The sequence below is a fragment of the Tiliqua scincoides genome, chromosome 16 (genome assembly GCF_035046505.1).
Source record: "Tiliqua scincoides isolate rTilSci1 chromosome 16, rTilSci1.hap2, whole genome shotgun sequence".
NCBI lineage: Eukaryota > Metazoa > Chordata > Lepidosauria > Squamata > Scincidae > Tiliqua > Tiliqua scincoides.
The window spans coordinates 3,530,159-3,542,457 of NC_089836.1; the positions used below are offsets into that span (position 1 = coordinate 3,530,159).

General features: G+C 47.7%; 1 protein-coding gene across 3 annotated transcripts in view; it reads left to right on the plus strand.

Moving 5' to 3' along the window:
* Positions 1–12,299, plus strand: part of SH3GLB2 (SH3 domain containing GRB2 like, endophilin B2) — a 41,118-nt gene that overhangs the window by 18,198 nt on the left and 10,621 nt on the right. For 2 of the 3 annotated variants that reach the window (XM_066610667.1, XM_066610668.1), the window contains exons 3-5: positions 1,410–1,538; positions 4,128–4,261; positions 5,193–5,285. In XM_066610667.1, the coding sequence (XP_066466764.1) occupies positions 1,410–1,538; positions 4,128–4,261; positions 5,193–5,285 (356 nt within the window). Of the gene's footprint in view, positions 1–1,409; positions 1,539–4,127; positions 4,262–5,192; positions 5,286–10,454; positions 10,518–12,299 lie in introns of all 3 variants that reach the window. The other variant, XM_066610666.1, reaches the window with a different exon arrangement.

A 12,299-nucleotide genomic window follows, 5' to 3' on the forward strand; every position in this document is an offset into this window, starting at 1 on the left:
TTTGAGGAGAAACCTATATAGAAATTGTGGTAATGATGAACAGGCAAAGAGCGTACATCTGGCTTTAAGAATTGAAGCAGGAGGTTAGCAGTTAAGCCAGTGGCCAGCTGATAGTTGAGAGGACTGTTAGCAGCGACTGTTACCCTGCAGATGCCCGATCTCCTTTGATCTTGGAAGCTAAGCAGGGTCAGGCCTGGTTAATACTTGGATGGGAGACCATACCGGGCGCTGTAGGCTTATACCATGATCTCGGAAGCTAAGCAGGGTCAGGCCTGGTTAATACTTGGATGGGAGACCACCTGGGAATACCGGGTGCTGTAGGCTTAGACCATGATCTCGGAAGCTAAGCAGGGTCAGGCCTGGTTAATACTTGGATGGGAGACCATACCGGGTGCTGTAGGCTTATACCATAGTCTCTCGAGACTGAAGGTTGCCAACCATAGCCCCTGAAGATGCTTTCCACGATTGAAAGTGAAATGTTGGAACTAGATTTTTTTAATCCGTGTTTTAATCCGTGGCTTAAAGACTTGAGCAATATCTTAAATTAGATTTTAAGAAGAGGTGTGCTTCATTCCTTGAAGATTTGGTCTAATTTTTTTAGTCTAACTTGCTCAGCTAAGATTTTTTGATTGGGAAAGAGTCTTGGTTTCTCTCCAATGCTGCCACTTGATGTAGGGTGTACCAAAGGTGCTTTTAGGCATCTCCTTTCTTGACAAATCGGACAGGATGGGGTGGCGGCAGGGAAGAACCTCATGTGGGGCCAGCAGCATCCCAGGACACTTTAGAATTTGCAGCGGAACACCAATTGTTGCCACTACCATATCCCTTACCTAACAATCAGTGGTGCCCAGCCAGCAAGAAGGTGAATAATAGCTCCCTTTCTTTCAAAAAGATGAAAGTATCTCCTTGTCTCTTCTTCACAGTAGAATGCCCCCAGCCCATCAGAATTTGGTGCCCTCTCTCTCTTCAGGTTGCTACATGCTACTAAATTCTGCTAGCCTTCAGTCCATCCCTAAGCAGTTTACTGTCTTTGCTGCTGTCTGGTATGTTTGGACCGTTAAGTTAGCATAGTAGTGGATCTTAATATGGTCTGCTGCCTCAAATGGGGAGGTAGGATAATGTTATGTCGCTCAACAAGTGAGATTGGGGATCCACAGGGCATGGCATGGCTTACAGCCCAGTCCTATCCACACTTTCCTGGAAGTAAGCCCACTGAATCTAATAGGACTTACTTCTGAGTAGACATGCATAGGCTTGGGCTGTTAATTCTCTTGGGCCCCTGCCCCACCTCCTTTGTCTGCCTGGAACTGAGTAGCTGGTTGGGTGCTTCTGTAGTTGACCTCTGAAGGATGTACAAGCACTTTTGCCCCTTCTCCCTCAAACACGTTTTCTAACTGATCCTCTTTCAGGTGCCAGAGTTGAAGAGTTCCTGTATGAGAAGCTAGACCGGAAGGTGCCTTCTCGAGTCACCAATGGGGAACTCCTGGCACAGTACATGATTGAGGCAGCCAATGACTTTGGCCCAGGAACTCCGTATGGTGAGTCATAGACAGTGGGGTGGGGGCTTGGCTTCACTTTACACAGTGCTTGGGAGAACAAATTCCAGGTTTAGTCCCTAGCCACAACTCCTGGTAGGGCTGGGGGGGGGGAAAGCCCTCTGTCTCTGAACCTCTGAAGAAACCCTGGTCAGTGCAGACCATATGGAACTAGGTAGACCAATGGTATGATTCAGTTGGCAGCAGCTTCACGTGAAATATATAAGTAACTTAATACATTATCCTCTGACCTTTTCTCACAAGATATGTTAAGTTTAAAGCACCAAATTAATGCTGCTGAACATCTCATTATTAGGCTGTGTCTCTCCAGGGTCACCAGACACATAGATGGCTTCATTGTCATGCAATGCAATCCTCTTCCGCTGAAGCACCTCCTGCCCTTTCAGAAACTCAAGGCAAGTCTGCCATTCTTTAATGCACTTAAGGCAGGCTGGCAGTGCTGTTGGAGCCCATTAATGTAAATGGTCTTGAAACCTAACCTAGGAACAGGGAGCAAGCAGCTGTCTTGCAAATCTGAAAGACAGTGGGAAAATAACAGTGACGAAGCTCCGTAGAACAGCTTCTACAGCTGGGGCTGTATTGATGCATGTAGCCAAAGTCCAGACTTTATTTTAAAAAATGCAAGTTGAGGTCAAGTTACTAGCCCCTAAGGTTTGGAGATATGCTTGACAATGTGTGGGCTTTGGCTTGGGGAGTGGAGGTGCAGACGAAATGCCAGCAGATTATAGATGGGGGCTCAAGTGTATTTGCATAATTTTGTGTAAAGGGAGAATCGAGGAGCAAAGGACATTGAATCAGCACAATACAGGCCCAGAATTTGGCATTTCTTCTATTTGGGTTTACTTCTAGTCTTAGCCGGCCATCTGCATTGGAGAAGCCAGGCTTTGATTCTGCAGTGGTCTCTGCTTGTCTTCAGAGTGCTAAGTTTTTGCACCCATCTCCTTAAATCAATAACAGAGCTTGTCGCAGCTGGAACCTCAGTCATTTGTCATTGCTGCTGACCAGACACCAATTTGCTTTTTTCCCTCTCTGCTCTGATGCTCGCCAATTTGATTATGTTGGGTGCTTGCAAATCCATTACAGCCCCTAGGCTTAGTTAATTATCTCTCCGTCCTGTAATCGCTTAGGCAATCTTCGGGCTGCTCCAGACACACCTCTGACTGGCTGTCTTGCTAAATGAAAACAGCCCCCATTGATACGGCCTCAGGAAAAGAACTCCCTCCTAGACACTGTAATTGTCTGGAATACATGCTTGTGATGGAGCATCAAGGTTGGTGCTCAGGAGAACAGGATCATTAAATGTCTTTACTGGTTAAGTGAAGAGTAACTGTTCTTCATTCTTGCAAAGGAGTAGAGATGTGGGAAAAGGTGACTGATCTAAAGACTCCGTAGAGAGGCCATTGAAATTAAAAAACATAAAACCAATATGAACGAAAGAGACTCTCAGTATAGGTAGTGCCTGGCTTCTAGTACTCAAATATACCAGAATGAAAAACTTATATAGGAAATTAATAATAATAATAATAATACAGGTATTTCTATACTGCCTTTCTTGGTCCTCAGATTTCTTCTCGGACTTTATTCAAGGCGGTTTACATAGGCAGGCAATTTAAATCCCCTTAGGGATTTTTACCATTTGAAAGAAGGTTCTATCTTTCAAGAAACCACAACATTCAGATGTTTCTTGATCTGGCCGCACATCCTGGCCTCCATCCTCCCACGCTCAGAGCAGATGGAATAGCTTGGCTCAGCTTGTCAGCTGCTTCAAGGTCGCATGGTGCCAGTGGCCTCAAACTGGCGACCTTCGGATGTTATCTTCAGGCAAATGGAGGCTCAACCCTCTAGACCTGACCTCCTGCCCACTACCAATTTATGGTAATGATGAACAGGCAAAGGACATAAGTATGCCTTTGAAGAATTCAAGGAGGAGCTGACAGTTAAGCTGGTGGCCAGCTAACAGTTGAGAGGACTGTTAGCCCCCGTAGATGCTTTCCACAGTTGAAAATGAAATGTTGGGACTAGATCCTACAGTATGCTTTAATCTGTGGCTTAAAAGTCTCGAGTGACATTTGAAATTGTGTTTTAAACTCATCCAGCCACGAAAGCCTTAGTAAAGGTGACTAATCTTTCTCAGGCTGGGTAGATCAGTGCAGATGTGTTCTTTGTATGTTTGCAAAGCTACGTAGGAAGCTGCCTTCGGCTGATTGAGGTTCTTGGTCCATCTAGCTCAACATCTTTTGAGCAGGGTGGCCAGAAGTTTTTCTAGGACATGTCCTCTTTTTTTTTTTTTTTTAGCTTCGTGTTCTGGAGAAGAACTTAAATGTCCTCCTTTTCCCTGTGAGCAGGCAGCACATAGCCTTCCGTGTATTAATTAATTAAATGTAATGTATTGTAGTTTTTATTTAGTAAGTAAAATAGTGTTTAACCACAAGAAATCAACATATGAGTGTTTTAAGCTTTTATTTTGTCATGTCCTATAATTTTCTCAGATGTCTCCCGCTTGGTTCCCCGTTAAGGGGGGGGGGAGTTTAAACTCTGCTACCAGGTGATACGTGTCTGTATCTCTTATAGGGAAGACCCTCATCAAAGTTGGAGAAACCCAGAGACGCCTGGGAGGAGCAGAGAGGGACTTCATCCACTCCTCCTCCATCAACTTTCTGAGCCCACTGCGCAACTTCCTGGAGGGGGATTGGCGAACCATTTCCGTAAGTGGGAGGGAAGCAAGGACGGGTTGCCAAGTGGTGTATAACAGGACTGGGCCAAAAGTAGAAAGTAGATCTTGGGCCAAATTTCTGCTGCGCTTCTAAGTGCCTTGCCGTTGCTAGGATTATTGATGTCTACATGCTGGCTAGAGTCAGTTAGCAGCCAGGAAAATAATTCCTGGCTTAATGTGATCTACATAGACAGTCCCTAGCTAAAGCTGCTTACATTGCTCCGGGATGCCCCAGGCCTTGCACTTACCAAGCAGGTGCTCCTCTTTCGGCTCCAACAAATGGGTCACGCAAGCGACTGACTGGCAGAGAATGATGATGCTTGTGTGGGCTGGGAAATGTATAACTTGATGCCGTCAAGTTACTTGATTGGAGGAGGGGAATCTATCTGGGCCACACCACCCCACTCCTTGAACCAAGACAGGCTGGTTTGCTACCCAGAGGGCCAGTGGCTAAGACCAGCTGCCCCAGGTAGGAAGATGAATCCACAGCTGGAGAATAATGGCGTTGTTGAACAAAGAATAATGCTGGAGGATTTTCCAGGAACTATAAGACTGCTGACCCTGCACAGGAGCTCCTGGGCAGTTAAAAGCGTCCAAAAAGAGAGAGAAACAGACAAAAGAACAGGGCATCCATCGCAGTGTGCAATGAGCTTCTGCACTTCAAAATGCAGCGCTGTCATGTGTTCCGTTCTATGTCCCAAAAAAGCACATCGGTTCACAGGGAGGGCAGGGCCTGGCTTCAGGAAGCAGAAATGGGGGCAGGGACTTGCTGGGGACAAGTATAGGAAAACAGGGGTTAGTCCCTGGTAAACAGGGACAAATCGCCATAAGCAGGCCCAGCTTTCTGCTGGCTAAAAGGAATTGGAAGCGGAAGTCCTGGCTGCTTTCGCAGGCTGCCTCACTCCTTTACCTGCCCCTTTCAGAAAGAGAGACGGATCCTGCAGAACCGCCGCTTGGACCTGGACGCCTGCAAAGCCAGACTGAAGAAAGCCAAGGCCGCCGAAGCCAAAGCAGCGGTAATTTCCCCCCCTCCCGTAATTCTGCCACACACCCCTTGGCCGCCCACCCAGTCTTGACTCATGTGCATGCCAACAGTTTGACCTTGTATGGTGTTCTGTTTTTCTTCTCTTTGCGGGCCTGGAGTTTGTCTTGTACTGCATGAACTGCATTTTGGGGAAGGGGAAGGTTATTGTATCCCCACCCCTTGCCTGGAGCAATCGCCCTTGATGGGAGTGAGGAAATCGCTCCTTGTAGACATATAACCTTTTTTTCCCATCATGGTCCTGCCTGAGTTAATGAGTTAACACAGTGGTTCCCAAAAAGATTTTGGACTGGTGGCTCCTTTGACCTACTGGACCACTGACCACGGCTCCCCACTAGGGCTACAGTCCCATACATTGTATAGGGGGGGGGCTTTTCACGAGGATTCTGCGGCTCCCCCGGCTGGTTTCTGCAGCTCCCTGTGGAGCCACGGCTCACGGTTTGGGAACCACTAAGTTAACATGTGGGTCTTCGTTCCTGTAAATATCCAGTTAGTGCTTTTCCACAAGAGATGTCCTGAAATTCAGTCTAGATTGAAATCAGTCTATGATACAGATAACCGAAGGAATGAGAAGAGGGTTCCCTCTCCAACTACTTAAGATGTCTCTTGCCCAGGTAGGAGGGGAGTGTAGCAGTCAGCAGAGCCTTTGTGGGCTTCCACACAACCGCACCCTGGTTTGCCGTGATGTCCCAGGCTCTGTCCCGGACATCTCCTCCAGGCAGTGCAACAGCACGGGTCAAAATAGACCAGGAATCCTGATTCTGTATAACAGTTTAATTCTGGTTTATGAACCTGTGTCAAGTCCCCTCCTTCTGATGCCTGTGTGTCCGCCTGTTTGTGCCCAGTCTCTTTCCTTCCCGCTCCTCATTCCTGCCCTGTGTTCAGATTCCAGCCTCAGTCCCAGCTTTGTCCCCAGTGTAGATGGGCGCTCTCTGCTCAAGCCGCTCCGGTTCCTTCCCTGTCTCTCTCAGTTGGTTTATTCCCCTTCTCTAACTTCTGAAATCTTTTTATCCTTCACGTTGCTGCAGTTTTGTCCACTAACCTCTTTGTTTTTTGTTCTGTCTTTTTTTTTTTTTTTAATTATTTGCTCAGTGTGAGGGAGATGTGAGTATTAACCTGCGTTTACAGTGCTGTGATTTTTTTTTCTTTTGACCTGAAATGCTTCTCCTTGCCCCCTCTTTCCATTCAGAACTGTATTTAAAGAAAAAATATTCTTTTTTTTTGCCCGGCAAGGACTTTTTCATGAAGTGTGCACTTCAATGCTAAAGAGGGGTGGGGTGGAGGAGACCGGCTTGGGGTGTCCTACCCACAATGGAAACAGCTGGCTGACTGCTGTGCCTCTTGGGTACACAGGCATTTCCATTGTCTGAAACCTCTTGAAAGCAATGCTCAGAGGCCGCATCTGGGACAGTGAGGAGAGAATGGCGACAGGGCTGTGTGCGTGTCTGTGGCCGGGCTGAAAAGCCACACTGCGATATTCAACTGCAGGAATCTGCTTTGTTTAGGACTTCTAGTCCTTATGGGTCGCTTGAAGACATGGCTCAGATCTGCCAAATTCCTAGGAGTAGGGGGTTCGGCATGTTACAGGGCTCCTTTTTCTGCTCTTCCCCACCCCGAAACTAACAGGAGCAGCCTAAATCATGCACAAAGTGGATGTGCACAAGTAGCATAATTATGCAGCTTTAACTGCATTGGAAACTACCTGCAGTGCAGAATGGTAGTATTTACTCTTAAGAACATGCACAGCCCTGGGGGTTAGGGGTAGGATTGCAAATTTGTGCCTGTTGATGAATGAGGCTGCATTTTGAGCGAGGAGCAACCGGTTTTGAGAGGCCTTTGACAAAGGCGTGTGTAATGGAAGCTTTCAGTGCAGTCCTATATTGCTCTTGGCTTCAGGATTCATCTCCCCCCACCCCCACCCCATCCTTGCAGTCTCCTAAGAGAAATATTCACATTTTCCTCTTCCTAGCTGCCAGCACATAGGTTCCTTCCCTAGAGTGGTTTGCCTCTTTGCTAGAATGGCCAAGGGGACTCTCAGTAAGCCTGTCCCAGAGCCCTAATGGTTGGAGAAGCTACTGAATGTGCAATGCCCAGCCAAAGCAAGTAGAAACCCAAGACCTGACTTCCAGGCCCATTCAAGAACACCCCACTAGATTCCTCACAGAAGTCTCTAGATCCTAACTGGAAGAACTCTCATTATCTGCCATGGTTTTTTTTATTCTTCCCAAGGGCTATATATATATATATATATATATATATATATATATATATATATATATATATATATATATATATATATATTTGCAAAAGGCCCAAACTGTGTTAAATATAGCATTCAGAAGAATGCTACTTTTAAAGTGAGGAAAATCACTTCCTCACTTTAAAAGTAGTGGATTTTCCTCACTTTAAAAGCAAATGAATACTTTTAAAGGTATTCACTTTAAAAGGGAAACAGGTTTTCTAGTTTTGGCTGCTAAAGGAGGCTTGCGCAGGTGTCAAAATTAAAGTAGGATTTCTGGAGGTGGGACGGAACTTTCATGCCCTGAAGCTCTGTGATCGCCCCCCCATCTTAGAAGCAAAATAAATAATCCAAAATTGGCATAGTTTTGCGGAAGGGGGTGGGGGAGGCTCTCCATGGTGTCGAATTTGGGACGCAGTTGATGAAGAACTTGAACTAGAAAACCAGCCCTGCCCAATGGATTTTTCATTGCAGAGCAAGGCAATTCACTGAAATCCCTGAGTCTGTGTGTGTCGCGCCCAAAATGTTGAGATTTGTTCTGGTTCAGCAGCGTATTTTTTTTTAACTCTGTTTCAGATGCTCCCTTTTAAAAAGTGGTTCGGTAACCAATTCAAACACTCACCAGTTTAGAGAGTTACTTGGCAGCAAAAGTAGTACATCAGTTGAATATACTTGTCTCACCTGAAGACAGATATGAATGAATGAATGAATGAACCTTTATTAGGCATAGATAGAGAAATCATAAAAGCAAACATAATTCCAGGTATCAAAAACGGAGTTAAGATACTAAATTACTAATAAAACATTTACAGTTCAACATAAAATATCAACGTTTTTGACAAATTACATTAAGAAGGCTTAGAAATCACCAAGAGTAAAAATTTAGAAATTCCCTCTAGCACATCTGGTGAGCAGTCATTTAGGAGACACTTTAGTTTTGCCTCATCCGAAAGCCCATTCATTTTGCCGAGAAGTGGAGTCATGTAAGTGTGGCGGGATCTAGTGTGCCGAGGACAATAAAAAAATGTGTATGATTGATTCAACATTTCCCAAATTACAAGGGCAGAGGCGTTCTTTATATGGTATTTGCCTATATCTGCCTTCTGTGACCTTGGATGGATATACTTGTCTCACCTGAAGACAGATATTTATATTTGAGATGTTCTACAAATAAGATATCCAAAGACATAACCTGGTGCAAAACCGTGCCTGGTTATTGAGGCACTTAGCAGACTCCTGTTTGTGTTCAGGGGGTCTGTTTTGGTTCCGGGCAACCCAGACATTTCTGTAGGTTAGCATTTGGTTCTGACCCACTGAATAAAACTTCTCGGAAACCGTTTTGGAGCTCAGGTGGGGTTTGACTTCTGCCAACAAAATAAAGGCGATGGCTCTGCTTGAACTTGTCCCCAGCATCTGGTACTCAACATAGATGTTTTGTTTAGCAGGAGAGGTGGCTAGACCTCTCCTCCATGAATGTGTCCAATCTCCTTTTTTAAAGCCATCTAAGCCTGTGGCCACCACCTCCGAAACCTTCCCAGTGGATTGTATCCGGATCTGTCTGCCAACTTTGTCTAAATTCCCCTCCTACTACAAGGTAACCTCCTAAAATTGTCACACACTTCTAGTGGTAAACTTTGTCCCCGTTCTGACAACACAGCAGAAGCTAGTTTTTGCACCACTCCTTTAGGTGGGGCTATTCCTGTCTGCACCAGTGGTGTGTCGGCCCCCTTGCAGTCTTAAACAGGCCCCACTCCCCCTTCCCCAGGTTGGGCTGTTTGTGTTCTGCGGGTTTGACCAATGCCAACCTGGTACAGCCAAACCGGTGCAGGATTCTGCCAGTCAGGTTTTTAAACTTTCCCAATTTCTAACCCTCAGGGGTTTCAGAGCATTTGTACGTGTTGGCGAGAGGGCTTGTCGACCAAACCAATGGATCTGATATTGTGTCGACTAGGGCGTAGGGTTTAAATGATACTAATGCTTCTTCCCGGCCTCCTTCTGACCTGCAACCCTGGCCATGCAGTGTCCGTGTCCGTCCTTTTCTCCCCTGCTCTGTGTTGCTTCACTTCCTACCCTCCCTCTAAGAAGCCCTGGGTAGCATATGCAGCCCTGCCTTCTGCACTTCCATTCTTCTCAAAACGGCCCTGTGAGGAAGGTGGGTTAGGCAGTGTGAGCTGATGGTTACGTGGTATATTGGGCAACACCTTTCCATGCAGAAGGGCCTGGCTTCAGTCCCTGGCAACCTCTCCAAGCAGGGCTGGGAAAAAAAACCCCTCTGAAACTCTGGGGAGCTGCTGCCGCAGTTGGGATTGCTAATGAAGAAGATCTTGGTGAAGCAAGGGCCCAAGTCAGAAGACGGTTTTCTAGGAGTTTGGTGGTCAGTGGGGTTTTGCAGCCCATGCACTTGGCCATGCTAACTCACCTTCTCCCCCCCCATCCCCGACTCCTTCTCAGACTCGGTTTTTGGATGCAGAAGACACTTGTGTCTAATATGCAAACATCCAGATGTGTGCTCTTGGTTGCGGTGCTAGAACCTGCGCCCAGAACACCCACAGCTCTGCCCATATGAAGGGGGGGGGCATAGCTTGGTTGCTGAAAGTCTGGAAGGGAGAAGGCCCAGGCACGTGCAGTTCTAGCCACCTCTGCTAGCAAGGCTGCAGCCACTAAGTCCTTGAGGGGGAAGACTGTTGGTGGGCCACGCTGGGCAAGGGGCCACTAGTCCAACTGTCTGCTTCCTGGGCTCTTGGATCTCCTTGCCAACACAAACTGTGGGGAAATACTGTTTTATTCCAATGCTCCTGACAGGAAGGGCCAGTTCCTCTTCTCCCCCCTTCCAAGCAAGCCCCAGACCTCCATCATCACCCCTTCTGCATGATCTGTATGTGAAACTCTATTCCCCCTCCGTAGGCTGTGCCTGACTTTAACGAGACTAGACCACGTAATTACATTCTCTCCGCCAGCGCATCAGCGGTAAGACCATCTCTCGCTCTCTCTCTCTCTCCTTCGCCTCCTAGACACCTGCGCTTTTCACCATTTACTTTATCAATAGAATCAGCCTAGACCAAGCAGTGGTGCGGTTTTCAACATTTTAACGTGAAAAGTGGCGATTCGGAATTGCTGCCTTGCTGTAACGGAGACCTCTCTGGCGAGGACACCGGGCTGGGGATGTACAAAAACTGATGGTGGGGAGCAAGACTAGGCGTGCATGGAGGTTCCGAAAGGCCATCAAGCACTGTCCCTTGGAATGGGTCAGAATCCTGCACCCCAAGGGTGTGGGGTAGTGGCGGCAGGATCTTCACAAGCTGTGTAGGTGCAGGGCCTTCTTAGGAAATGCATCTGTGGGCCTTCCACTCCTTTCCCCTTAAGGACAGTCCCAAACAGGGAAGGCAATCTGATCCTCTTTCTTGCTCCTGGTTGGCTTTCTTGGAGGTCCAAGCAAGGACCAGATGATGGCGCTCGCTGTCTCCTACCTCCTCGCTGATCTGAGCAGTGGGGGTGAGCTGCCCTCTTCCTCCACACCCCACCCAAGGCAGAATTGGCAGTAGTGGAGTCTGCACCTGTTGGTTCCTCCCCTCCTCCCATCCCTCCAAAGTGCGGAGATGGGCTCTGTGTGGCCAAGAGTTAACAAGATGGCCTCTTTTCCTTTTTGCATCTCCCCGTGTTGCATCTAATGTGCCTGAACCATCCGTCAAGCTCTGCTGTGCTCCTCCCTGATTTTGCACGGTGTTGTCTCATCTCTCGTTAAAATGTTGAAAACTCAGTGGGTTTGCTTCGCTTCCTGGACTACTGGTGGGACAGCACTGATACCCGCTTGGGGGGCAGGAGAGACTCTAGGTCCTGCTTTCTTCAGGAAAGGGCATGTCTGCGTGGCAGTTGGGCTGCGTGTCATGCTCAATGCCAGCTGGAGATGGGGGGGGGAATCCAGCTGGGTGCCAGTGTGGGCAGGAGAGAGATGGCATCAGTGCTGGCTTCACAGGGAACCCATCCAGACCCTTCCAGATGGTAATATGGGGAGGGGGGAGAGAGACGACAACGACACATCGCTAGAAGCAGCAAAACAGAAACTGCCACTTGCTCTGCATTTCTTTCCTGGAGTGACTCTGAAGTCAAACCTGGCACCACCTTCCTGGTGGGTGATGACATGCCCTGTGAACTGGAGCAGACTCTCAGGGCACCTTCTGAAACCGGGTTTGGGACTGGGCCTCCTTGGGGGTGGCGAGGCAGGCCTTAGAAGTAAAAAGGCAGGCCGGCCAAGCTTCGAGGTGTTCCTCAACCCTACCCTAGTGCAGGATTTTCTGCACATTTGGAGGACGTTCTGGAAAGTTGCTGAAGATTTTAGACAGCCTCTGGCTCGTGCAGCTCTAGAAGCCTTGCCAGGGAGAAGTGGGACTCTCATGCTGGCCTGTCTAGTTGGCCCATAAGGCTGTGCAGACTCCAGTTCAGGGTGCCAGTGGCCTTTTCCATGTTGCAGCTGAAGCCATGGAGTTGGCAGCAAACATAGCTCCCTTAGCTTGGCAGATGCGCCATGAGAGGCTGGGTGGGAGAGCTGGCAGCCATTGGTTGGCTGTTTGAGCAAGTGCTTCTTGCTTCCATCTGTGCCTGGTTGGCAACCTTCAGTCTTGAAAGACTATGGTAGAAGCCTACAGCACCCGGTATTCCCATGCGGTCTCCCATCCAAGTACTAACCAGGTCTGACCCTGCTTAGCTTCTGAGATCAGACAAGATCGAGTACAACTTAGCCACCTCTCTGCT